General features: G+C 44.6%; 1 protein-coding gene across 4 annotated transcripts in view; it reads right to left on the bottom strand.

Annotated features, from left to right (window-relative positions):
- nup155 (nucleoporin 155) overlaps nt 1-25,991 on the bottom strand; it is a 287,604-nt gene that overhangs the window by 197,176 nt on the left and 64,437 nt on the right. For all 4 annotated transcript variants that reach the window (XM_041186949.1, XM_041186950.1, XM_041186952.1 and 1 more), the window contains 5 exons: nt 21,218-21,291; nt 20,388-20,479; nt 12,179-12,276; nt 2,604-2,756; nt 125-225 (listed from right to left, as the gene is read on the bottom strand). In XM_041186949.1, coding sequence (XP_041042883.1) covers nt 125-225; nt 2,604-2,756; nt 12,179-12,276; nt 20,388-20,479; nt 21,218-21,291 — 518 coding nt within the window. The remainder of the gene's footprint in view (nt 1-124; nt 226-2,603; nt 2,757-12,178; nt 12,277-20,387; nt 20,480-21,217; nt 21,292-25,991) is intronic.

Raw genomic sequence — 25,991 nt, forward strand, 5'->3', positions numbered from 1 at the left:
TGACCTCTAACTTGGGCACGACAAATAATGTGCGGCCAGTGGACACTTCCCCAGGAAGGGTATCCTGCTGGACTCGCACCTATTGCCCAGTAATAACCCTTAACTAACAGGTAGCCAGTCTCACCTGAACTTCCATGAGGGGTCGCTGGAATGGGAAGGAATCGTGATTAATACACCAGAGGACATCATTATCATCATTCTCGGAGGCGGCCAACAGCAGAATACCTGTAATATCAGATAGTGGATCATATCAGCTTCACTGCTACACAGTAGCCATGTAACATTCCTGCCTTCAGGTACCAACTGAACGCACTAATGTAGGTCACTCGTATTGCACTGCACCAGCTCAGCACCGGACATGTTTACCTTCATTTATGACACGAAAGTTGATGTGGTGGTAAATAGTGAGGAAGATAGCCTTAGATTACAGGAGGATATAGACGGGCTGGCCAGATGGGCTGATCAGTGACAAATGGAATTAAATCCAGATCAGTGAGAGATGATGTACTTGGGCAGGACAAACAAGGCCCAGGAATACATGATGAATACTAGGACCCTGGGAAGTGCCGAGAGTCAGGGGGACCTTGGTGTGCATATCCACCTGGCCCTTAAGGTAGCAGGACAGGTAGATAAGGTGGTTAAGAAGGCATATGGGATACTTGCCTTTACTAGCCGAGGCCTAGAATATAAGAGCAGGGAGGTTATGCTGGAACTGTATAAAATGCTGCTTAGGCCACAGCTGGAGTACTGTGTGCAGTTCTGGAATCCGCATTATAGGAAGGACGTGATTGCACGAGGGAGCGTGCACAGGAGATTTACCAGGGTGTTGCCTGGGCTGGAGAGTTTTAGTTATGAGGAGGGATTGTGCAGAGTGGGGCTATTTTCCCTGGAGCAGAGGAGATTGAGGGGGGACATGATCGAGGTGTATAAAATTATGAGGGGCAGAGATAGGGTAGACAGGAAGGAACATTTCCCCTTGGTGGAGGGATCAATCACCAGGGGGCATAGATTTAAGGTGAGAGGCAAGAGTTTAAAGGGGATGTGAGAAAGAATTATTTCACCCAGAGGGTGGTGGGAATCTGGAACTCACTGCCTGAAAGGGTGGTAGAGGCAGAAACCCTCATAACATTTAAGAAGTATTTGGATGTGCACTTGCGACACCATGGCATATAAGCTATGGGCCTAGTGCTGAAAAATGGGATTAGAATAGTTAGGTACTTGTTTGACCGGTGCAGACTCGATGGTCCAAAGGACGTCTTCTGTGCTGTAGACCTCTATGACTATGCCAATTGGGGTGCATCCCAGTGCAGCACCCAAAAGTCATCTCTCTGGGATATTCCAGAGTGTGTGTACGTATACCCCCTTTCTGGAATACTCTGGAGCGAGTGGGTGGAGTTTACTTGGATGTCAAAAAAACCATTCGATAAAGTGACACATAAAAGATGTTATGCAAGATAAGGGCTCATGGAGTTGGGAGCAATACATTACCATGTTTAGAAGATTTGTTAATGGACAGGAAGCAGCAAGATGGGATAAATAGGACACTTTGAAGTTATCAGGCTGTGACTAGTGGAGGACAGCAGCCTCAGCTATTTGCAATCTATATTAATGTTTTAGACAAGGAGACAGACAAATGTACCCAAAGGAGCAGTAAACAAAGGGCGGCAAAGAGATGACAGGTTAATTGCGTGGGCAACAAGGTGACAGATAGAGTTTAATTTCTGGGAGTGTGAGCTTATTCACTTTGGTGGTAAGAATAAAAAAAGCAGAATTTTTTTTATAAGGCATGCAACTTTTAAATGTTCATGTCCAGAGAGGCGTACTTGTACAAGGAACAAAGCAAATTAGCATGCAGCAAGAGCAAGCATTATTAAGACAAATGGCATGTTGGTCTTTATTGCAAAGGAATACAAGAATCATGCAGATAAAAGCAAAAAACTGCGGATGCTGGAAATTCAAAACAAAAATAAAAATACCTGGAAAAACTCAGCAGGTCTGCTGGATAATTTCACGTTTTCCCACATTACACTCCCCTGCCAGATCTTTGCCCACTCACTTAACCTATCTATATCTGTTTGTAGACTTCCTTATGTCCTCTTCAGAACTTACTTTCTTATCCTTGTGTCATCATCAAACTATCCCTTCATCCAAGTCATTTATACAAATTGTGAACAGTTGAGATCTCAGCACTGATCCCTGTGACATACCACTCGTTACATCTTGCCAACCTGACACAGACCCATTTATGCCTACTTTCTGCTTCCTAATAGCCAGCCAATCTTCTATCCACGCCAATATGATACCCCCTACACCATGGGCTTTTATTTTCTGCAATAACCTTTGATGTGGCACTTTATCAAACGTAAGAAAACCCTATAGGTTTTCTGGATTAATATAGACAACCAATGCACAGCCTCAGACATCAGGTGTCACTACAGAATCCCAACTTACTAACTACATGGAGGCCACCTCAGGCTGTCCTTTCAGGCTATGAACGATTCTTTGGAGAAGAGCCAGTCAGGGTTTGGTTTTGGAAAACCTTCTGCAGAGCAGATAAGTAAGATACAAAGACACTTTTGCAGATTTACATGTGACAGACGTACCTTTGGTATAAAGAGCTTTGTGAACTTTAGAGGGTCTCTGTGGAGTAGCTGAGGCAGAGAATCCTGGGGGCAGACGGACGTGTACGAGTGCCAGCACAGTGGGTCGTATAGCCGGATGCTTGAAGGGCATAGTGCTGAAATACAGTCGGACACCTGGACCCAAAGAAAAGACAGCAATCAGTGTGGTCAGACTATAGACCAGTGTAGAAACAGCAGTCAATGCGGCCAGACTATAGACCAGTTTAGAGACAGCAGTCAGTGCAGCCAGACTACAGACCAGTGTAGAAACAGCAGTCAGTGCGGCCAGACTATAGACCAGTGTAGAGACAGCAGTCAGTGCGGCCAGACTATAGACCAGTGTAGAATTAGTACATCTGAACTATGGACTGGTGTAGCAGTCAACAGGTTTGTCAAACACTATTTCCCTTTCATGAATCCATTATTGAATCTGCCCAGCCTCACTATTATTTTCTCAGCACCCAGTTATCACATCCTTTGTAACAGGTTCTAGCTTTTTCCGACTACTTATGCCAGGCTAACAGCTGTGTGGTTCCCAGTTTTCTCTCTCCCTCCTTTCTTAAATAGTGGGGTCACATTTGCTACCTTCCAATCTGCAGGCACTCTTCCAGAACCTATAGAATTTTAAATGATGATCGCAAATGCATCCACTCTCTCTACAGCCACCTCCTTCAACACTCTGAGATGTAGAACACAGGTCCAGGGGATTTATCAACTGTCAGCCAATTTTTCCAGGGCTACTTTTTTTTTTTTACAAGTATTAACTTGTTTGAAATCCTCAATCCCTTGGCTCTGCAATATTTCAAGCAGGTTTCTTGTGTCTGCCTTCACAGAGGAAAATACAAAATATTTGCTTAGTTTCTCTGTCATTTCCTTATTCTCCATCTGCCTGTAATGGATCCACATCTGTCTTAACTAACCTTTTCCTTTTTTAACTACCTCTAGAAGCTTTTACAATCTGTTTTTATGATCCTTGCTAGCTTAAATTCATATTCTATTTTCTCTTTCCTGAACAATTTCTTGGTCCTCCCTTGCTGAATTTTAAAATGCTCCCAACCCTCAGGCTTACTACATTTTTTGGCAACTTTATATGCCCCTTACTTTAATCTGATAGAATCTTTAATTTCTCTTGTTAGCCAAGGTTGGCTCACTTTTCCTATTGGCTTTCTGTGTCTGAGAGGAATGTAAATTTGTTGCAAACAATGCATTAATTCTTTAAATGCTCACCAATGCCTGTCTACTGTCATATATTTTAACAAAAACAGCTGGAAAAACTCAGCAGGTCTGACAGCATCTGCAGAGGAATACAGTTAACGTTTCGACTCCGTATGACTCATCAGTTCTCCGCAGATGCTGTCAGACTGCTGAGTTTTTCCAGCTATTTTTGTTCTAGATTTCCAGCATCCGCATTTTGTCATATCTTTTAATGTAGTCCTTCAGCCAACTTGCCCCTCATTCCTTCGCACTTTCCTTTGTTTAGATTAAAGACACGAGTTTTATATTGAACTACAACATTTTTGAACTTCATATAAAATTCTATCATGCTGCTCTTGAAAACCATCTCGTATACATTCCAGGAATTCATCCTCCTCAACATTAGTGCTAATTAGGTTTACTCAACATGTAGATTGAAGTCCCCCATGATTACTATATTATCCTTGTTACGTGCACTTCTAATTTCCTGATTTACACAGTGCCCGACATTACTACCACTATTTGCTGGCCTACAAACAACTCCTACCAAAGGAGGAATTTCTTCACTCAGAGGGTGGTGAATCTTTGAAATTGTCTACCCCAGAGGGCTGTGGAAACTCAATTATTGAGCATGTTCAAGGTCAAAATAGATAGATTTTTGGATAATAATGACATCAATGGATATGGGGACAGTAAGGAAAAATGGGGTAGAGGTAGATGATCAGCCATGATTTTTTGAATGGTGGAGCAAGCTTGATGGAACAAAAAGCCTACTCCTGCTCCTACTTCCTATGTTCCTCGTGAGTTGACTTAATCGATTGGCATATGTAATAATAATGACACAGCACAGGAGGAGAGCATTTGGCCCATTGTGCTTATCCTGGCTCTTTGAAAGAGCTATCCAATTCGCCCCACACCCCTGCTCTTGGTTCAAAGCCATGCAACCGTTTTCTCTTCAACCATTTATCCAATTTTCTTCTGAAAGTTACTACTGAATGTGTCTCTACCACACTCTCAGGCAGTGCATTCCAGATCATAATCACTTGCTGCATATCACTTTTTCACATCACTTTAGTTCTTTTGCTAATCATTTGAAATCAGTGGCCTCTGGTTCTCAACCTTTCCACCAATGGGAATATGTTTTTTCCCTTGGATAAAAGCAAAAAACTGCAGATGCTGGAAATCCAAAACAAAAACAAAAATACCTGGAAAAACTCAGCAGGTCTGGCAGCAGCTGTGAAATATAAACTTAAACCAGCTTATATTTCACTTTTCTCCTATTTTTTTACTTAGTTCTGCTGAAGGGTCTTTAGGACTCGAAACGTTAACTGTGTTCCTCTCCGCAGATGCTGCCAGACCTGCTGAATTTTTCCAGGTATTTTTGTTTTTGTTATGTTTTTTCCCTTTCTGCTCTCTCCAGATTCCTCAATTTTGAACACCTCTATCAAATCTCCTCTTTGGGATAGAAGGTTTCTCAGGAGAACAGTCCCACCTTCTCCAGTCTATTCACATAACTTAAGTCTCTCATTCCTGGAATCATTCTCAAATATTTTCTGCACCTTCTCCATTGACTTCACATCCTTCCAAAGGGCGATGCTCAGAATTGGGGACAATATTCTAGTTGATCCAAACCAGTGTTTATAAAGGTTCACCATAATTCCCTTGCTTTTGTACTCTATGCCTCTACATATTAAGTCCAGGGTTCCTTATTAAGAACATAAGAAACAGGAACAGGAGTAGACTTTTCGGCCCCTTGAGCCTGCTCCGCCATTCAATAAGATCATGACTGATCTTCTTGTGTTTCGATTTCCACATTCCCATCTAACCCTAATAACCTTTGATTCCCTTGCCTAACAAGAATCTGCCTACCTCTGCCTTAAAAATATTAAATGACCCCGCCTCCACCACGTTCTGAGGCAGAGAGTTCCAAGGTTGCACAACCCTCAAGAGAAAAAAATTCTCCTCACCTCTGTCCTAAGAGGGCGACCCCTAATTTTAAAAGTGTCCTCTAGTTCTGGATTCGCACAAGAGGAAACATCCTTTCGACGCCCACCTTGTCAAGGCCATTCAGGATTTTATATACTTCAATCGAACACAACATTTATTACACTTGTCAATCTGCCCTGCCAACTTCAATGATTTATACACATATACCCCAAGTCGCTCTGTTCCTGCACCCCTTTTGGAATTATATCCCTTATTTCATATTGTCTCTCAGTGCTCTTCCAACCAAAATGTATCACTTCACACTGTTCTATATTAAATTTCATCCGCCACATGTTCATTCCAACAGCCTCTCTATGTCCTCTTGAAGTCTATCACAACCATCCTCAGTTCACAATATTTTCAAGTTTTGTGCCTTCTTTTGATTCTTTCACGGATTATGGGCGTCACTGGCTGGGCCAGCATTTGTTGCCCATCCCTCATTGCCCTTGAGGTGGTGGTGGTGAGCTGTCTTCTGTTAGGGAGGGAATTCCAGGACTTTGACCAGAAATCTGCAAATTTTGAAGTTGTGCTTTTTACATATCCAAGTCCAGGTCATGAACATAAATCAAGAAAAGCAGTGGTCCCAGTACCAACTCCTGGGAACTCAACTATATTCTGTCCTCTTGACAGAAAAACAAGCATTCACCATGGCTTTGTTTCCTGTCACTCAGCCAACTTTGTTTCCATACTGCCTGAGTCCCTTTATTCCACAGGCTTCACACCTTTGCTCACAAGTCTGCTGAGGTGGCAGTTTTTTCTTTATTCTTTCATGGGATGTGGGTGTCGCTGGCAAGGCCAGCATTTGTTGCCCATTCTTAATTGCCTTTGAACTGACCTCGCTCGGTTATTTCAGAGGATAGTTAAGAATCAACCATATCACTTATCAATCACCTTTTGAAAATGAATGTACGTATCAACTGTACTGCCCTCATCAGCCCTCTTATCTCATCTAAAACCTCAAATCAAATTTGTTAAATGCGATTCTCCCTTCGTAAATCTGTGCAGGCTTTTGAAAATTAATTCACATTGGTGCAAGTGACTGTTAAATTTGTCCAGATTATCATTTCTAAAAGCTTCCCTACCACCGAGGTTAAATTGACTGCTGGTTGCTGGGCTTATCTTTACAACCTCGTTTGAACGAGGGTGTAAACATTTGCAACTCTCCAGTCCTGTGGCACCACCCGAGTCCAAGGAGGATTTGAAGACGATGTCCAGTCCATGTGCAATTTCTACTCTCACTTCCCTCAGTATCCTTGGATGCATCTCATCGGTCTTGGTGGCTTAACAATTTTAAGTACAGCCAGCCTATTGAATACCTACGAGCATATGAATTTGGAGCAGGAGAAGGCCACTTGGCCCCTTGTGTCTGCTCCAACATTCAATAAGATCATGACTGATCTGAATGTAACCTCAACCCTGCATTCATGCCCACCCCGATAACCTTTCACCCCCTTGTTAATCATGAATCTATCGAGCTTTGCCTTAAAAATATTCAGACTCTGCTTCCGCCACCTTTTGAGGAAGAGAGTTCTAAGGACTCATGACCCTCAGAAAAAGTTTCACCATCTCCGCCTTAAATGAGCAACCCCTAATTTTTAAACAGTGACCCCTACTTCTAGACTCTCCCACAACAGGAAACATCCTCTCCACATCCACCCAGCCAAAACCCCTCAGGATCTTAAAGGTTTAAATCGAGTCGCCTCTTACTCTTCTAAATTCCAGTGGATGCAAGCCTAGCCTGTCCAACCTTTCCTCATAAGACAACCCACCCATTCCTGGTATTAGTCTAGTAAACTTTCTCTGAACTGCTTCTAACGTATTTACCTCTTTCCTTAAATAAGGAGACCAGGGCTATACACAATATTCTACATGTGGTGTTACCAGTGCCCTGTACAGTTGAAGCATAACCTCCCTATCTTTGTAATTAATTCCCCTCACAATAAATGATAGCTTTCCTAATTACCTGCTGTAACTGCATACTAACCTTTTGAGATTCATGCACTGGGACACCCAGATGCCTCTGAATCTCAGAGCTGTGCAATCTCTCACCATTTAGATAATAAGCTTATTTATTCTTCCTGCCAAAATGGACAATTTCACATTTGCCCAAATTATACTCCATTTGCCAGATATCTGCCCACTCACTTAACCTATCTCTATCCCTTTGTAGCATCCTTATGTTCTCTTCACAATTTACTTCCCTACCTATCTTTGTGTCATCAGCAAATTTAGCAACCATACCTTCGGTCCCTTCATCCAAATCATTTATATAAATTGTAAAAAGTTGAGGCCCCTCCTCTGTTATCAATTTTTAGTTCAGGCAGTATTGTATCAACCTCCTCTTTCACAATGACTTGGGGTGTCTCCACTGCATCCTCCAGAATCAATGGGAGGTCAGTCAAACAAACGCGAGTGTCCTTCTTGGAGCCAGGTCCACAAGCATTCAGGCAAAACTCCTGCAAAACCAACCACGACGAACTGGACACTGTGATCGGATGGTCGAAAAGCGGCTCCCCCGCCAGGTCCTGTTTTCTCAACTCTCAAATGGCCAATGTTCCAGGGGAGGACAAAGAAAACGCTTCAGACCCACTGAAAGTCACATGAATGACTGGGAGAGCTCACTGCCAATTTTTCAAAATAGCGACAGCTTGTCCCTCAAGCTTTTGAATCCCAATGCCTTCATGATGAGGCAGAGCGGCAGCAGAGAAGGAAAGACAACGAAGCAAATCCTGCACTCCAGACCGCACCAGCTCGTGGGTCATCCTGTCCTGTGGGTCCAAAGATCTGTGGGCCGAGAATCAGCCTGTTCACTTGCGTGAAGACTCCTAGCAGAAACTAGCCACTGAGTAGACATCATCCTCGAATCGAGGGACAGCCGACGACGTTGATGAGGTCGACATAAGGCATGTCCCATCTGCAGTCGCCCCCCGTCCCCAATACCTCTCTAATACCTCTCCCCGACTGCAGCACAAGCCGGGAAGCCGGGACCTTCCTAGTCAGCACATCTCAGCACCATCCTGGGCTGCTAGCCACCGCTGAGCTCTGTGAGGGAGCTGAGAGACATGCTAGCGCGTCAATAGTAAGCCATGCATCAGTGTCCGGGCACACCTTTGTTGCTCTGGTTACTTTATATTGAACTCCTGATACAGAAGAGGCTTGAGGGGCTGAACGGCCCCGTTCTATTCCTGTGGTACTGAGCGTGTGGGAGGTAAGGAAGCCCCATTTGGTAGCCTTACTGGATTTAGTCAGCCTGCAGCCAGTTTCCGCCAGGTTTGAGGTTGTAACTTTGGTATAGTCACCAGCTGGCAGCCTCCGTGAATGACAGCCTTAGTCCCTGAAGGCAGCAGTTCAAGTAGACAAGGTTGTAAAGAAGGCATATGGAATGCTCTCCTTCATTGGCAGAGGTATAGAATATAAAAGTAAGGATATAATGTTGGAAATGTATAAAACACTGGTGAGGCCACAACTGGAATATTGTGTGCAGTTCTGGTCACCACATTACAGGAAGGACGTAATACCTCTGGAGAGAGTGCACAGGAGGTTTACAAAAATATTGCCCGGGTTAGAAAAGTGTAGCTATGAGGAGAGATTGGATAGGTTGGGGTTATTTTCCTTAGAACAAAGAAGGCTGAGAGGTGACTTGATTGAGGTGTACAAAATTATGAGGGGAATAGATAGAGTGGATAGGATAAAATTGTTTCCCTTGGTGGAGAATTCTAGAAGCAGGGGACATAGATTCAAGATAAGTGGCAGAAGGTGTAGGGGAGACATGAGGAAGAACTTTTTTATGCAGACGGTAGTGGGTGTCTGGAATTCGCTGCCCAAGTTGGTGGTAGAGGCAGAAACTCTAAACTCTTAAAAAGTACCTCTATCTGCAACTTAAGTGCTGAAAGCTGCAGGGCGTTGGGCCGGGTGCAGGAAGGTGGGATTAGAAAGGGCACCTGGGTGTCCTCGGGCTGGCGTGGACAAGATGGGCCAAATGGCCTCCTCTGTGCTGTAACTTTTCTATGGTTTCTATGGTAGCATCTTCTTCCATCGAATAGACAAATGCAAAGTAATTTTAATATCTCAGTCATACCCCTTCCTCAATGCTTAAATCCTCTTTTTCATTCCTAATTGGGCAACTCCTCCTATTACCACCCTTTTATATATCTTTACTATAATTTTCGAACAAATTGCTTCATGATTTTGAGCACCTCTTACTAATATCCTCTTAACCTGAAATAAAAACAGAAAATGCTGGAAAAACTCAGGTCTGAAAGCAACCTGGAGAGAGAAACAGAGTTAGCGTTTCAAATCCGTACGACTCTTCTTCAGGGCTCAGAGAAGTCGAAATGTGATGGATTTTATACTGTATAAGAGGGGTGGAGCAAGATTCAAGGTCAGGGATAAGTGGGAGCAAAGGAGAGAGTGACAAAGGCGCCCCTTAACCTTCTCTGCTCTAAGGAGAACAATCCCAGTTTAATTGGTCTCTCCACATAACTGAAGATCATCCATGGTACTCTTCTAATAAATCTTTTCTGCACCCTCTCTCAGGTCTTGACATCTTCTGCTACCCAGGACTGAACATAGTAGAGTCCCACTGATCATTATTGCTGAATTCAAACTTATCAGCATCATCATTGTGAGACCCACTGTCACACAATCCTTCTCAGTATTGACACTCCCAGGAACATCAGACTCTCTCAGTAGTACCCCCAATTCTACCTCACACACTACTCTGCATCATCAGTAACACAATGGAAGGTGTCATCATCAACAGTGCTATCAAGTGACACTTACTTAGCAATAACCTGCTCACTGATGCTCAGTCTGGGGTCTGCCAGGGCCACTCAGCTCTTGACTTCATAATGGCCTTGATTCAAACATGGACAAAAGAGCTGAACTCCAGAGAGGTAAGAGTGACTGTCCTTGACATCAAGGCAGCATTTGACCGAGTGTGGCATCAAGGAGCCGTGGCAAAACTAGAGTTAATGGGAATCAGGGGGTGAACTCTCCACTGGTTGGGGTCATACCTAAGCACAAAGGAAGATGGTTGTGGTTTTGGAGATCAGTCATCTCAGCTTCAGGATGTCACTGCTGGCGTTCCGCAGGGTAGTGTCCTCAGCCCAACATCTTCAGCTGCTTCATTAATGACTTTCCTTCCGTCATAAAGTCAGAAGTGAGGATGTTCACTAATGATTGCACAAAGTTCAGTACCATTCACAACATCCACAGATACTGAAGTAGTCCCATGTCCAAATGCAGCAAGACCTGGACAATATCCAGGCTTGGGCTGACAAGTCGCAAGTAACATTTGTACCACACAAGTGCCAGGCAATGGCCACCTCCAACAAGAGAGAATCTAACCATCGGCCCTTGACATTCAATAGCATTATCATCACCGAATACCCAACTATATAAAGGTGCTGGTGGGGGTTGGGGGGGGTGCCATCATTGACAAGAAACTGACTGGACAAGCATTATAAATACCGTGGCCAAAGAGCAACTCAGAGGCTAGGAATCCTGCAGCGACTAATGCACCTCCTGACTCCCCAGAGCCTGTCCACCATCAACAAGGCACAAGTCAGATGTGTGATGGAATACTGTCCACTTGCCTGGATGAGTGCAGCTCCAACAACACAAGAAGCTTGACACCATTCAGGACAAAGCAGAATGCTTGATTGGCACCCCATCCACAAACATTTACTCCCTCCACCACCAACGCACAGTGGCAGCAGTCTGTACTATCTACAAGATGCACTGCAGAAACTCACCAAGGCTCCTTAGACAGCACCTTCCAATCCTATGACCATCACCATCTAGAAGGACAAGGGCAGCAGATAGATGGGAACACCACCACCTGGAAGTTCCCCTCCAAGTCACTCACCATCCTGACTTGGAAATATATCGCCGTTCCTTCACTGTCACTGGGTCAAAATCCTGGAACTCCCTCCCTAACAGCACTATGGGTGCACCGAAACCATATTGACTGCAGCAATTTAATAAGGCAGCTCACCACTACCTTTGCCCAGAGAGTAGTAAGCCTGTGGAATTCGCTACCACAGAAGGTAGTTGAGGCCAAAACATTGTATGTTTTCAAGGAGTTAGATATAGCTCTTGGGGCAAAAGGGATCAAAGGATATGGGGAGAAAGCGGGAGCAGGCTATTGAATTGGATGGTCAGCATGATCATAATGAATGGCGGAGCAGGCTTGAAGGGCCGAATGACCTACTCCTGCTCCTATCTTCTATGTTTCTTAATGGGCAACTGGAAATGGGCAATAAATGCTGGCCGAGCTCGCAATGCCCACATTCCATGAACGAATAAAAAAGTGTGCAGTACTGTACCCACCTACTTAGCATTACCCTGAATGCATCAATCCTGCAACTTCTTACCTGCATGTGTCACAGCCAACAGATGGCAATCCACGGACTCCGAGCTCTCAATCACTGCAATGTGGACAATCGGTTTGAAGACAGCACGATCTATGGTCCTGAGATGAAGAAAGGATCAGTAAGAAAAACTATCAACAGAACAGTGCAGTGTCACAAAAACAAGATTTTTTTTTCTGTGTTGTGGGTGTTGCTGGTAAGGCCAGCTTCTGTTCCCCATCCCTAATTGCCCTCGAGTTGAGTTACTTGCTTGACTATTTTAGAGGGCAGAATCGACAACATTCTGTGGGTCTGGAGCCACATGTAGGCCAGACCAGTTAAGGATGGCAGATTTCCTTCCCGGAAGGACATTAGTGAACCAGATGGGTTTTTACAACAAACAATTATAGTTTCATGGTCACCATTACGGAGGCGAGCTTTTAATTCCACAGTTATTGACTGAATTTAAATTCCACCAGCTGTGACGATGGGATTTGAACCTCTGTCCCCAGAGCATTAGCCTGGGCCTCTGGATTACTGCTCAGTGACATTATTATTATGCCACCATCTTCCCATATCCAGATAGAGAGGGGTAGACATACAGGGGTGGCATAGTGGTATTTTGTGGTTCACATCCCATGAATTAATTCAAAAAAGAGACACAGAAATATCCCAGCAAGAGGGGTTACACAGAGACAAACAGGAATACTCCAGAAGAGGTGGACACACAACACAGGAATATCCCAGAGAGGAGTATAGACAAACACAGGAATACTCCAGAGAGATAGGCCCCACACACACACAGATACACACACACACACAAAGGCTCCTCAGGCAACACCTTCCAAACCCTCGGCCACTGTCATCTAGAAGGACAAGGGCAGCAGATACATGGGAATACCACCACCTGAAAGTTCCCCTCCAAGTCAGTCACCATCCTGACTTGGAAATATATCGCTGTTCCTTCAATGTTGCTGGGTCCAAATCCTGGAACTCCCTTCCAACAGCACTGTGGGTGTACATACACCACATGAGTTTCAGTGGTTCAAGAAGGCAGCTCACCACCTCCTTCTCAAGGGCAATTAGGGACAGGCAATAAATACTGGCCCAGCCAGTAATGCACACATCCTGTAAATGAATAAAAACTCAACACACACACACAGACACACAAGGAATGTACCAGAGAGAAGGGTGAAACACATATAAACACGCACATGGCACCTTATTCCATGCCTTTTGGAAATCCAAGTACACCACAGCTACAGGTTCCCCTTTACCCACTTTGCCTGTTACTTCCTCTAATAAATTGGTCAAACATGAGTAAGAGGTGACTTAATTGAAACCTTTAAGATCCTAAGAGGTCTTGACAGGGTGGATGTGGAGAGGATGTTTCCTCTTGTGGGAGAATCTAGAACTAGGGATCACTGTTTAAAAATATGGGGTCAGTCAGAGAGGGAATGGATGACCACCAGTCAGAAGAAGCGAGGCAGGTAGTCAGGAAAGCTCCAGAGTGCATCTCACTCAAGAACCATTTTTCTGTGTTGTAAAAGGGTGAGGGTGAAGGCTCCTCTGGAGAGTGCAGCCAGAGCCAAGTTTACAGCATTGTGGGTGGCTCAGCTGCACAAGGTGGGGAGGAGTAAGAGTGCAAGGGCAATCATGGGAGGAAACTCAATAGTAAGGGGTGCAGACAGGCGCTTCTGTGGCCATAGATGTAACTCCATGATGGTTCCAGGGTTGCCTCCCTGGTGCCGGGGTCAAGGATGTCAGAGAACGGCTGCAGGGCATTCTGAAGGGGGAGGGCGAACAGTCAGAGTCGAGGTTCACATTGGTACCAACGACATAGGTAGGAAGAGGGATGAGGTCCTGCAGACAAGAATTTAGGGAGCTAGGTAGCAGATTAAAAAGCAAGACCTCAAAGGTTGTAATCTCTGGATTACTCCCTGTGCCATGTGCTAGTGAGTATTGGAATCGGAGGATAGAGAGGATGAATGTGTGGCTGAAGAGATGGTGCAGGAGGGAGGGCTTCAGTTTCCTGGATCACTGGGCCTGTTTCTGGTGAAGGTGGAGCCCTTATAAGTTGGACAGGTTGCACCTGAAACGGAGCAGGACCAACATCCTTGCAGGGAGGTTTGCTAGTGCTGTTGAAGGGGGAGGTTTGAACTAATTTGGCAGGGGGATGGGATACAGAGTGAAGGTACAATTGGGGGTGATGCACAACTAAATATGGAAGAGAATTTAAGTCAATCTGGAAGGCAGAGCAAATATAGGCCTGTTAAGGCACAACGGAATAATGCAAGGCTGGACTGCATCTATTTTAACGCAAGAAGTCTTACAGATAAGGTAGACGAATTGAGGGGTTGATTGACGCATGGGAATACGATGTTGCTATCGCAGAGACATGGTTGAGGGAAGGGCAGGACTGGCAGCTCAATATTCTAGGGTATGGAATCTTCAGGCATGACAGGGGTGGGTGTAAAATAGGAGGTGGCATTGCACTATTGATCAGGGAGTCAATTGCAGCAGTGAAGATGGATGGTATCTTAGAAGGTTCCTCAAATGAGGCCATATGAGAAGAACTAGGAAGGAGTAACAAGCCCAGAGAACAATGGATGACCAGAGATATTCAGGTTACAATGAGAAGGAAAAGAGAGGCTTTTAGCTAGTACAAGGGAAGCAAATCAGCAGAGGCATTAGTGGAGTACAGAAAGTGCAGGGTGGAGCTTAAGAAAGCCATTAAGAGAACTAAGAGGGGATATGAGAAAGCTCTGGCTGGTAAAAGTAGGGAAAATCCCAAGATATTCCATAAGTAGATCAATGGGAAGAGGATAACCAGGGAAAGAGTAGGGCCCACAAGGGACCAAGGGGGTAATCTATGGGTAGAGCCAGAGGACATCACTAGAGTGTTGAATGAATACTTCACATGCGTCTTCACCCAAGGGAATGAGGATAAAGGTATCAAACTTGGGGAGAGAGACTGCGAGGCTCTTAAGCAAATTTATATAGGGAATGACAAGGTGCTGGCAGGCTTAAAAGTGGACAAATCGCCAGGTCTAGACGATTTGTGTCCCAGACTGCTGAGGGAGGCAAGGGAGGAGATCGCAGGGGCTCTGATCCAAATTTTTAATTCCTCTCTGGCAATAGAGGAGGTGCCAGAGGACTGGAGAACAACTAATATGGTTCCACTATTTAAGAAGAGTTATAGACATAAGCCAGGGAACTACAGGCCAGTGAATCTCACATCAGTGGTAGGGAAATTATTGGAGAAAATTCTGAAGGAGAGAATCTTTCTCCACTTGGAGATGCAAGGCTTGATCAGGGATAGTCAACATGGCTTTGTCAGAGGGATGTCACGCCTAACAAATTTGATTGAAGTTTTTGAGGAGGTGACCAGGTGTGTAGATGAGGGTAGTGCAGTTGATGTAGTTTATCTGGATTTCAGCAAAGCTTTGACAAGGTCCCACATGGGAGACTTATAAAGAAGGCAAATGCACATGGGATACAGGGTCATTTGATAAGTTGGATTCAAAATTGGCTTAGTTGTAGGAGACAGAGGGTGATGACAGAAGGATGCTTCAGTGACTGGAAGCCAGGTTCTAGTGGCGTACCACAGGGACCTGTGCTCTGTCCCCTATTATTTGTCATTTACATAAACGACATAGATGACTATGTGGGGGGTAGGATTAGTAAGTTTGCGGATGATACAAAGATTGGCCAGGTGGTTAACAGTGAGGTTGAGTGTCTTGGGCTCCAGGAAGATATAGACGGGATGGTCAAATGGGCAGATAAGTGGCAGATGGAATTTAACCCTGAAAAGTGTGAGGTGATACACTTTGGAAGGAGTAATTTGACAAGGAAGTATTCAATGAACGGCATGACACTAGGAAGTTCTGAGGAACAAAGGGACCTTGGCATGTGTGTCCATAGATCTCTGAAGGCAACGGAACATGTTAGTGAGGTGGTGAAAAAGGCACAAGGGCCACTTTCCTTTATCAACCGAGGCATAGATTACAAAAGTAGGGAGGTCATGTTGGAGTTGTATAGAACCTTGGTGAGGTCACAGCTGGAGTACTGTGTGCAGTTCTGGTTGCCACATTATAGGAAGGATGTGATTGCACTGGATGCAGAGGAGATTCACCAGGATGTTGCCTGGGATGAAACATTTAAGTTATGAAGAGAGGTTGGATAGACTTTGGTTGTTTACATTGAAGCAGAGAAAACTGAGGGGCGACCAGATCGAAATGTACAAGATTATGAGTGGCATGGTAAGGGTGGATAGGGAGCAGCTGTTCCCCTTAGTTGAAGGGTCAGTCACAAGGGGGCATAAGTTCAAGGTGAGGGGCAGGTTTAGTGGGGATGTGAGGAAAAACCTTTTTACCCAGAGGGCGATGACAGTCTGGAATGCGCTGCCTGGGAGGGTGGTGGAGGCGGGTTGCCTCACATCCTTTAAAAAGTACCTGGATGAGCACTTGGCACGTCATAAATTCAAGGCTATGGGCCAAGTGCTGGTAAATGGGATTAGGTAGGTAAATAGGTCAGGTGTTTCTCACGTGTCGGTGCAGACTCGATGGGCCCAAGGGCCTCTTCTGCACTGTGATTCTGTGAAAAACAAAAAGGGGGCAATCACTTTGCTGGGAGTGTACTATAGGCTGCAAACAATCAGGGGGAGATAAAGGAACAGAGGTGTAGGCAAATCTCAAAAGGGTAAAAATAATAGGGTAATAATAATAGGGGATTTCAGCTTCCCCAATATTAACTGGGAGAGTCTTAGTGTGAAAGGCTTAAAGGGGACGGAATTCTTAAAGTGCATCCAGAAGAGCTTTTTGAGCCAGCACATCCTACAAGAGAAGGGGCGGTACTGAACCTAATCTTAGGGAATGAAGCTGGCAAGTAGTAGAAGTGTCAGTGGGGGAGCATTTCAGGGATAGTGACCATAATTCTGTAAGATTTAAGGTAGTAATGGAAAAGGACAAAGATGGACCAGAAATAAAGGTCCTGAATTGGGGGAAGGCCGATTTCAATATGATAAGAAAGGATCTGGCCAAAGTGGACTGGGGACAGCCACTCTTGGCAAAGTCTACATGAGACCAGTGGGAGTCATTCAAAAAGGAAACTGAGAGTGCTCAGGGCCAGCATGTTCCCGTAAAGTTGAAGGGTGGGACCAACAAATCCAGGGAACTCTGGATGTCAAGGGAAATAGAGGAATTGGATAAGGGAAAAAAAATGAGGCTTATGGCTGATACAGAGGGCTGAAAACAGCTGATGCCCTAGAAAGGTATAGAAAGTGTAGGGCATGACTTAAAAAAGTAATTATGAGAGCGAAGAGGGAGCATGAAAAAACACCGGTGGGCATGATAAAAGAAAATCCTAAGACATTTTATATATATATATTAAGGGCAAGAGGATAACCAGGGATAGGGTAGGACCCATTAGGAACCCAAGTGGCATCTATGCATGGAGCCAGAAGACGTAGGTGAGATTTTGAATGGTTACTTTTCATCTGCGTTCACTATGGAGAAGGACGATGTAGGTGTAGAAATTGGAGAGGAACTGGGATGTACTTGAACAAATTAGCATTGAAAGGGAGGAGGTATTAGCGGTTTTAGCTTAAAAGTGGATAAATCCTCAGCCCCAGATGAGATGTATCCCAGGCTGCTGTGTGAGGCAAGGGAGGAGGTTGCAGGGGCTCTGACACTAATTTTCAAATCCCCTCTGGCCATAGGAGAGGTACCAGAGTTCTGGAGGACAGCGAATGTGATACCATTATTCAAGAAGGGTCGTAGGGATAAACCAGGTAATTACAGGCCAGTGAGTCTAACATCAGTGGTAGGGAAACTATTGGAAAACATTCAGAAGGACAATATTAATCTCTGCTTGGAGAGGCGAGGATTAATCAGGAATAGTCAGCGTGGCTTTGTCAGGGAGAGATCATGTCTAACAAATTTGATTGAATTTTTCAAAGAGGTGACTAGTTGTGTAGATGAAGGCAGTGCAGTTGATGTAGTCTACATGGACTATAGTAAGGCTTTTGACAAGATCCCGTATGGGAGAACGGTCAAGAAGATAAACCCTTGGCATCCAGGGGAATTTGGCAAATTGGATCCAAAATTGGTTTAGTGGCAGGAGGCAGAGGGTGATGGTCGAAGGTTGTTTTTGCGATTGGAAGCCTGTGATGAGTGATGTACCACAGGGATCGGTGCTGGGACCCTTGCTGTTTGTAGTGTACATTTATGATTTAGACGTGAATATGAGGTATGATCAGTAAGTTCGCAGATGACATGAAAATTGGTGGTGTCATAAATAGCGAGGAGGAAAGCCTTAGATTACAGAACAATATAGATGGGCTGATAAGGTGGGCAGAGCTGTAGCAAATAGCATTTAATCCTGAGAAGTGTGAGGTGGTGCATTTTGGGAGGACTAACACAGCAAGGGAATACACAATCAATGGTAGGACCCTAGGAAGTACAGAGGTACCTTGATGTACATGTCCACAGATCGCTGAAGGCAGCAGCACAGGTTGATAAGGTGGTTAAGAAGGCAGATGGGATACTTGCCTTTATTAGCCAAGGAATAGAATATAAGAGCAGGGAGGTTATATTGGAACTGTATAAAACACTAGTTAGGTCACAGTTGGAATAGTGTGTGCAGTTCTAGTCGCCACACTATAGGAAGGATGTGATTGCACTGGAGGGTGTGCAGAGGAGATTCACCAGGATGTTGCCTGGGCTGGAGCGTTTCAGCTATGAAGAGAGACTGTATAGGCTAGGGTTGTTTTCCTTACAGCAGAGAAGGCTGAAGTGGGGACCTGACTGAGGTAAACAAAATTATGAGGAGCAGAGATAAGGTCGATAGGAAGAAACCTTTCCCCTTAGTGAAGGCGTCAATAACCAGGGGTCATAGATTTAAGGTAAGAGGCAGGATGTTTCGCAGGGCTTTGAGGAAAAATGTTTTCATCCAGAGGGTGTTTGGAATCTGGAACACACTGTGTGAGGGGGTGGTAGAGTCAGGAACCCTCACAACATTTAAGAAGTATTTAGATGAGCACTTGAAATGCCAAAGCATATAGGACTACTTATGTTAAGTACTGGAAAATGGGATTAGAATAGATAAGTGCTTGATGACTGGCACAGGCACAATGGGCCGAAGGGCCTGTTCTGTGCTGTATAACTGGAAAGCTGTATGACATCACTGCATGTGTTCCTCAGGGCCGTGTCCTCTGCCCAACCATCTTCAGCTGCTGCATCAATGATCTTCCTGCCAACATAAGGTCAGAATGGGGATGTTCAGCACCACTGGCGACTCCTCAGATACTGAAGCAGCCCATGTCCAAATGCAGCAAGACCTGGACAATATCCAGGCTTGGGCTGACAAGTGGCAAGTAAAATTTGTGCCACACATGTTCAAAGGCAAAGACCATCTCCAACAAGAGAGAATCTAACGAGCACCCCTTGACATTCAATGGCATTACCATCACTGAATCCCCCATTATCAGCATCCTGGGGGTTACCATTGACCAGAAACTGAACTGGACTAGCCATATAAATACTGTGGCTACAAGAGCAGGTCAGAGGCAAGGGATCCTGTGGCAAGTAACTCATCTCCTGACTCTCCAAAGCCTGTCCACCATCTACAAGGCAGAAGTCAGGAGTGTGATGGAATACTCTCCACTTGCCTGGATGAATGCAGCTCCCACAACACTCAAGAAGCTTGACACCATGCAGGACAAAGCAGCCCACATGATTGGCACCACATCCACAAACATTCACTCCCTCCACCATCGACGCACAGTAGCAGCAGTGTGTACCATCTACAAGGTGCACTGCCGAAACTCACCAAGGCTCCCTTGACAGCATCTTCCAAACCCACGACCACTACCATCTCGAAGGACAAGGACAGCAGATGGATGGAAACCACCGGGACGTTCCACTCCAAGCCTCTCACCTGACAAGTCATCCAAAATGGACATTTCCAACAGCACAGCACTCCGTCAGTACTTCTCCAACAGTGCAGCACTTCCTCAGTGCTCTGTCGATTACTTGCTCAAGCCCCTATAATGGGAATTGAACCTACAAAATTGTGACCATGGCTGACAGCCAAGTTTCACATTGTACTTGGAGTGCTTGTTGACACCTCTGAGAAATGTGGCAAAGTTCTCCATGATTACTAACACTCAGGGCAGTCATAACACCACACACAACACGAGTCCAGAGTTGACATCGGCAGGTAACACACTCACCGGGCTATGTTACCTGCTGCAGAAACTATGGAATTCTGGGATAAAGATGCCACTCTGCCCATCCCTTGGCCATCAACACCAAGATCATATACCTGCAAACCAAAGAGTGAGTATCAGCAATTTACAATGTCAAAACAGGAGACGTATTCAAACAAGACAAACACATCCAGAAGCAAACACACCCTTTTCAACAGGAGATACAGGCTCAGAACAGATAAAAATTGTAGGATAGTGGCAGAGCTCATTTCATGAAAGAGAGACGAGAACAAAGAGGAACAATCAACAATTTAGTAAGCTTTCGCAGTGTACAGCAGCAGAAAGAGTGGAAGTGAGCATTTTGAATTAAGGACAGCCTGACAGAGAATAGCTTTCAGACTTTCGCTATAACAGGGTGAAATGGCACGTCTAAGTCAACGTCATTCACTGAATGGGCGTCAGCGTCACTGCAACCCGGTGAATGGGCGTCAGTGCCTCCGGAACACCGTGAATGGGCGTCAGCGTCTCTGGAACACCGTGAATGGGCGTCAGCGTCTCTGGAACACCGTGAATGGGCGTCAGCGTCTCTGGAACACCGTGAATGGGCGTCAGCATCTCTGGAACACCGTGAATGGGCGTCAGCATCACTGGAACACCGTGAATGGGCGTCAATGTCACTTGTAACGTAGTGAATGAGTTTCAGTGTCACTTATAACACAGTGAACCTATATCAGTCTCTGTAACACAGTGAAGCATCATCAGTCTCTGTAATGTATTGAATGGGTATCAGTCTCTATAATGCAGTGAATTGCGACAGTGGCACTATAAATGTTGAACACGCTGCATGACCCTACCTGGAGGACTCCCTTTTCTGAGCGTGTGTACAAAATGTTCCTTGAGTTATCGATGGCGATCTGAACGATAGGGTCTGGAAAAAGGGAAACAATTAGCAAATGCAAAGGAAAAGTGCAGCAAGTTGAAAAGAATAAAACCGGATGAGCCATCCAGCAACAACCGAGGCAACAGAAATGACGATGGCACATCCAGCCATGTTGACCCTACGGAGTCCGCTTCTGGGGGCTGGTGACAAAATTGGGACAGCCATTCCACAGGCTAGTCAGATAACAGCCTGATATGGTCACAATCACGGAATCATACTTGACAGACAATGTCGCGAATGGCTCACTCCTGCTCCTCATTCGTAATGCAGCGAACGGGTGCCAGTGTCGCTGGAATGCAGCGAACGGGTGCCAGTGTCGCTGGAACGCAGCGAACAGGGGTCAGTGTCACTAACGCAGCGAATGGGGGTCAGTGTCACTAACACAGTGAATGTGGGTCAGTGTCTCTAACAGTAAATGGGTGTCAGTGTCAAGATAACGCAGCGAATGTGGGTAAGTGTCACTAACACGGTGAATGGGGGTCAGTGTCACTAACACGGCGAATGGGGGTCAGTGTCATGATAACGCATCACCATCTCCAGTGTTAGATGTCACCTCATTGATACGTGTGTAATTAATAAGGATTATATTATCAAATCAGACTGTATATAAGCTTATTCTTGAAAAGTCTTAATTTGTACGTATTATTCGGATGATTGACGACTTTGTGGCTGTCTCAGAGGTTTTTGCGCTTGGCACAGGTAAGTATTTATCACAGGTTTCTTGCTGGGGAACATATGTCGGGAAGCATTTATCAGTCGAGAAAGAATCAAGAATAGAGCACTTGTTTTTAAGCTAGCATTTGCATAGGACATGGACAGTCGATGGGTGTTTGTCACAGCTTGAAGGGTTTCCATAATAACCCAGGATTAAGCTCAATTAATGACAAGTATCCTTGAAAAGCAGGGATGTCATGCCAGAACTGTATAAAATGCTGGGTAGGCCACCGCTGGAATTTTGTGTACAGTTCTGGTCACAACATCGTAGTATCTCAGAATCTTAATGGCACAGGAGGCTGCCATTCAGCCCATCATGTCTGCACCGCATCTCCAAATGATCATTATGACCTAGTGCCATTGGCCTGCCTTTTCCCTACACATTGTTTCTATTCAAATCATCATGTCAGCTTGAATGCCTCGACTGAACCTGCTTCCACCACACATCCAAGCAGTGCATTCCAGACCTGAACCATTTGTGTGAAAAACTTTTTTCTCACATCACACTTGCTTCTTTTGCAAATCGCTTTAAATGTGTGCCCTCTCATTCTTGATCCTTTTACGAAAGGGGACAGCTTCTCCCTATCTTCTCTGTCCAGCCCCTTCATGATTTTGAACATCTCTATCAAATCTCCTCTCAGCCTTCTCCTCTCCAAGGAAAACAGTCCCAACCTCTCCTAATAGGTAAAGTTTCTCATCCTTGGAACCATTCTTGTAAACTTCTTCTGCACTCTTTCCAATGTGTTCACATCCTTCCTATAATGTAGCACCCAGAACTGTGCACAATATTCCAGCTGAGGTCTAACAAGTATCTTGTACAAATTCAGCATAACCTCCTTGCTCTTCTGCTCTATGCCCCGATTGGTAAAGTCCAGGATACTATATGCTTTATTAACTGCTCTCTCCACTTCTCCTGCCACCTTCAATGGTATATGCACATATACACCTCAGTCTTTCTGCTCCTGCAACTCCTTCAAAATTTCATCCCTTATTTTATATTGTCTGTCCATGTTCTTTCTGCAAAAATGCATCACCTCACACTTCTCCACATTGAAAATCATTTGCCCCCTATCTGCTCACTGCACCAACTTGTCTATGGAGGTTGAACAGCCAGTGGTCATGGTACACATGGGTACAAACGACATAGGTAAAAAAACGGATGAGGTCCTAAAAGCAGAATATAGGAAGTTAGGAAGTAAGTTGAAAAGTAGGACCTCAAGGTAATGATATCAGGATTGCTACCAGGGCCACATGCTTGTCAGAGTAGAAATGGCAGGATATATCGGATGAATATCTGGCTAAAGAGATGGTGTGAGGGAGAGGGTTTCGGATTCCTGGGACATTGGGACTGGTTCTGGGGGAGGTGGGACCAGTACAAACTGGACGGGTTACACCTGGGCAGCACCGGGACTGATGTCCTGGGGGAATATTTGCTAGCGTGGTTGGGGAGGGTTTAAACTAAAATGATGGAGGATGGGAACCTATGCAAGGAGTAAGAGGAGGGGGAATCAAGGTCAAGGACAAAAGACAGAAAGGGGAATCAGAAAAGTGATAGTCAGAGAAATCAAGGGCAAGAATCAAACAGGGCCCCAGTGAAAAATAGTGGGAACGGGACAAGTAATGTTGAAAAGACAAGCCTTAAGGCTTTGTGCCTTAACACGGGGAGCATTCGCAATAAAGTGGATGAATTAACCGCGCAAATAGATATAAACAGGTATGATATAGTCGGGATTACGGAGTCATGACTGCAGGGTGACCAGGGATGAGAACTGAACATCCAGGGGGATTCAGTGTTTAGGAGGGACAGACAAAAAGGAAAAGGCGGTGGAGTTGCATTGCTGGTTAAAGAGGAAATTAATGCAACAGTGAGGAAAGATATTAGCTCCAATGATGTGGAATCTGTATGAACTGAGAAACACTTAGAGGCACAAAACGTTACTGGGGGTTGAATATAGACCTCCAAACTGTAGTGGTGATGTTGGAAATGGCATTAAACAGGAAATTAGAGATGCATGCAATAAAGGAACATCTGTAATTATGGGCGACTTTAATCTGCATATAGATTGGGCAAATCAAATTAGTAACAATACCTTAGAGGAGGAATTCCTGGAGTGTATACGGGATGGTTTTCTGGATCAATACATTGAGGAAACAATGAGAGAACAGGCCATCCTTGACTGTGTTGTGTAATGAGAAAGGAATAATTGGCAATCTAGTTGTGCGAGGCCCCTTGGGGATGAATGACCAAAATATGATAGAATTCTTCATCAAGATGGAGTGTGACGTAGTTGATTCTGAGACTAGGGCCCTGAATCTTAACAAAAGAAACTACCATGGTATGTGGTGCGAGTTGGCAATGATGGATTGGGAAACATTACTTAAAGGGATGACGGTGGATAGGCAACGGCAAACATTCAAAGAGTGCATGAGTGAAGTGCAACAGTTGTTTATTCCTGTCAGGCGCAAAAGTAAAATAGGAAAACTGGCCAAACCATGGCTTCCAAGGGAAATTAGACATAATATTAGATCCAAGGAAGAGGCATACAAATTGGCCAGAAAAAACAACAGACCTGAGGATTGGGAGCACTTTAGAATTCAACAAAGGAGAGCCAAGGGATTGATTAAGAACAGGAAAAGAGAGTATGAGAGTAAGCTTGTGGGGAACATAAAAATTAATTGCAAAAGTTTCTATAGGTATGTGAAAAGAAAAACATTGGTGAAGACAAGTGTAGGATTCCTTACAGTCAGAAACAGGGGAATTTATAATGGGGAACAAAGAAATGGCTAACCAATTAAATAAATACTTTGGTTCTGCCTTCACAAAGGAGGACACAAATAACTTACCAGAAGTGCTGGGGAACACAGGGTTTCGTGAGAGGGGGGAACTGAAAGAAATCAGTATTAGTAGGGAAATGTTGGAGAAATTGATGGGATTGAAAACGGATAAATCCCCAGGGCCTGATAATCTACATCCCAGTATACTTAAGGAAGTGGCCCTCGAAATAGTGGATGTATTGGTGGTCATCTTCCAAGATTCCATAAACTCTGGAACAGTTCCTACTGATAGTGGGATTACATTAGCTACCTCCAATTTAAAAAGGGAGGCAGAGAGAAAATAGGGAATTATAAACCAGTCAGCCTGAGGTCGATAGTGGGGAAAGTTCTAGAGTCCATTATAAAAGATTTAATAGCTGAGCACGTGGAAAACAGTGGCAGAATTGGACAGAGTAAGCATGGATTTATGAAAGGGAAATCAAGCTTGACAATTCTACTGGAATTTTTCGAGGATGCAACTAGTAGAGTTGATGGGGGGAGCCTGTGGATGTGGTTTATTTGGACTTTCAGAAGGCTTTTGACAGAGTCCCACAAAAGAGATTAGCGTGTACAATTAAAGCACATGGGATTGGGAGTAGTGTATTGAGATGGATAGAAAACTGGTTGGCAGTCAGGAAACAAACAGAAGGAATAAACGGGTCTTTTTCTGAATGACAGGCAGTGACGAGTGGGGTACCAAAGGGATCGGTGCTGGGACCACAGCTAATCACAATATATATTAATGATTTAGAAGAGGGAATTAAATGTAATATTTCCAAATTTGCAGATGACACAAAGCTGGCTGGTAGAGTGAACTGTGAGGAGGATGCAGAGATGTTTCAGTGTGATTTGGACAAGCTGAGTGAGTGGGCAAATGCATGTCAGATGCAGTATAATGTGGATAAATGTGAGGTTATCCACTTTGGTAGCAAAAACAGGAAGGCAGATTATTATCTGAATGGCTATAAATTGAGAGAAAGGAATGTGCAATGAGACCTTCGTACACCAGTCGCTGAAGGTAAGCATGCAGATGCTGCAGGCAGTAAAGAAGGCAAATGGTATGTTGGCCTTCATAGCCAGAGGATTTGAGTACAGGAACAGGGATGTCTTGCTGCAATTATACAGGGCCTTGGTGAGACCACACCTGGAATATTGTGTGC

This window comes from Carcharodon carcharias, chromosome 4 (assembly GCF_017639515.1).
Source record: "Carcharodon carcharias isolate sCarCar2 chromosome 4, sCarCar2.pri, whole genome shotgun sequence".
Classification (NCBI taxonomy): domain Eukaryota; kingdom Metazoa; phylum Chordata; class Chondrichthyes; order Lamniformes; family Lamnidae; genus Carcharodon; species Carcharodon carcharias.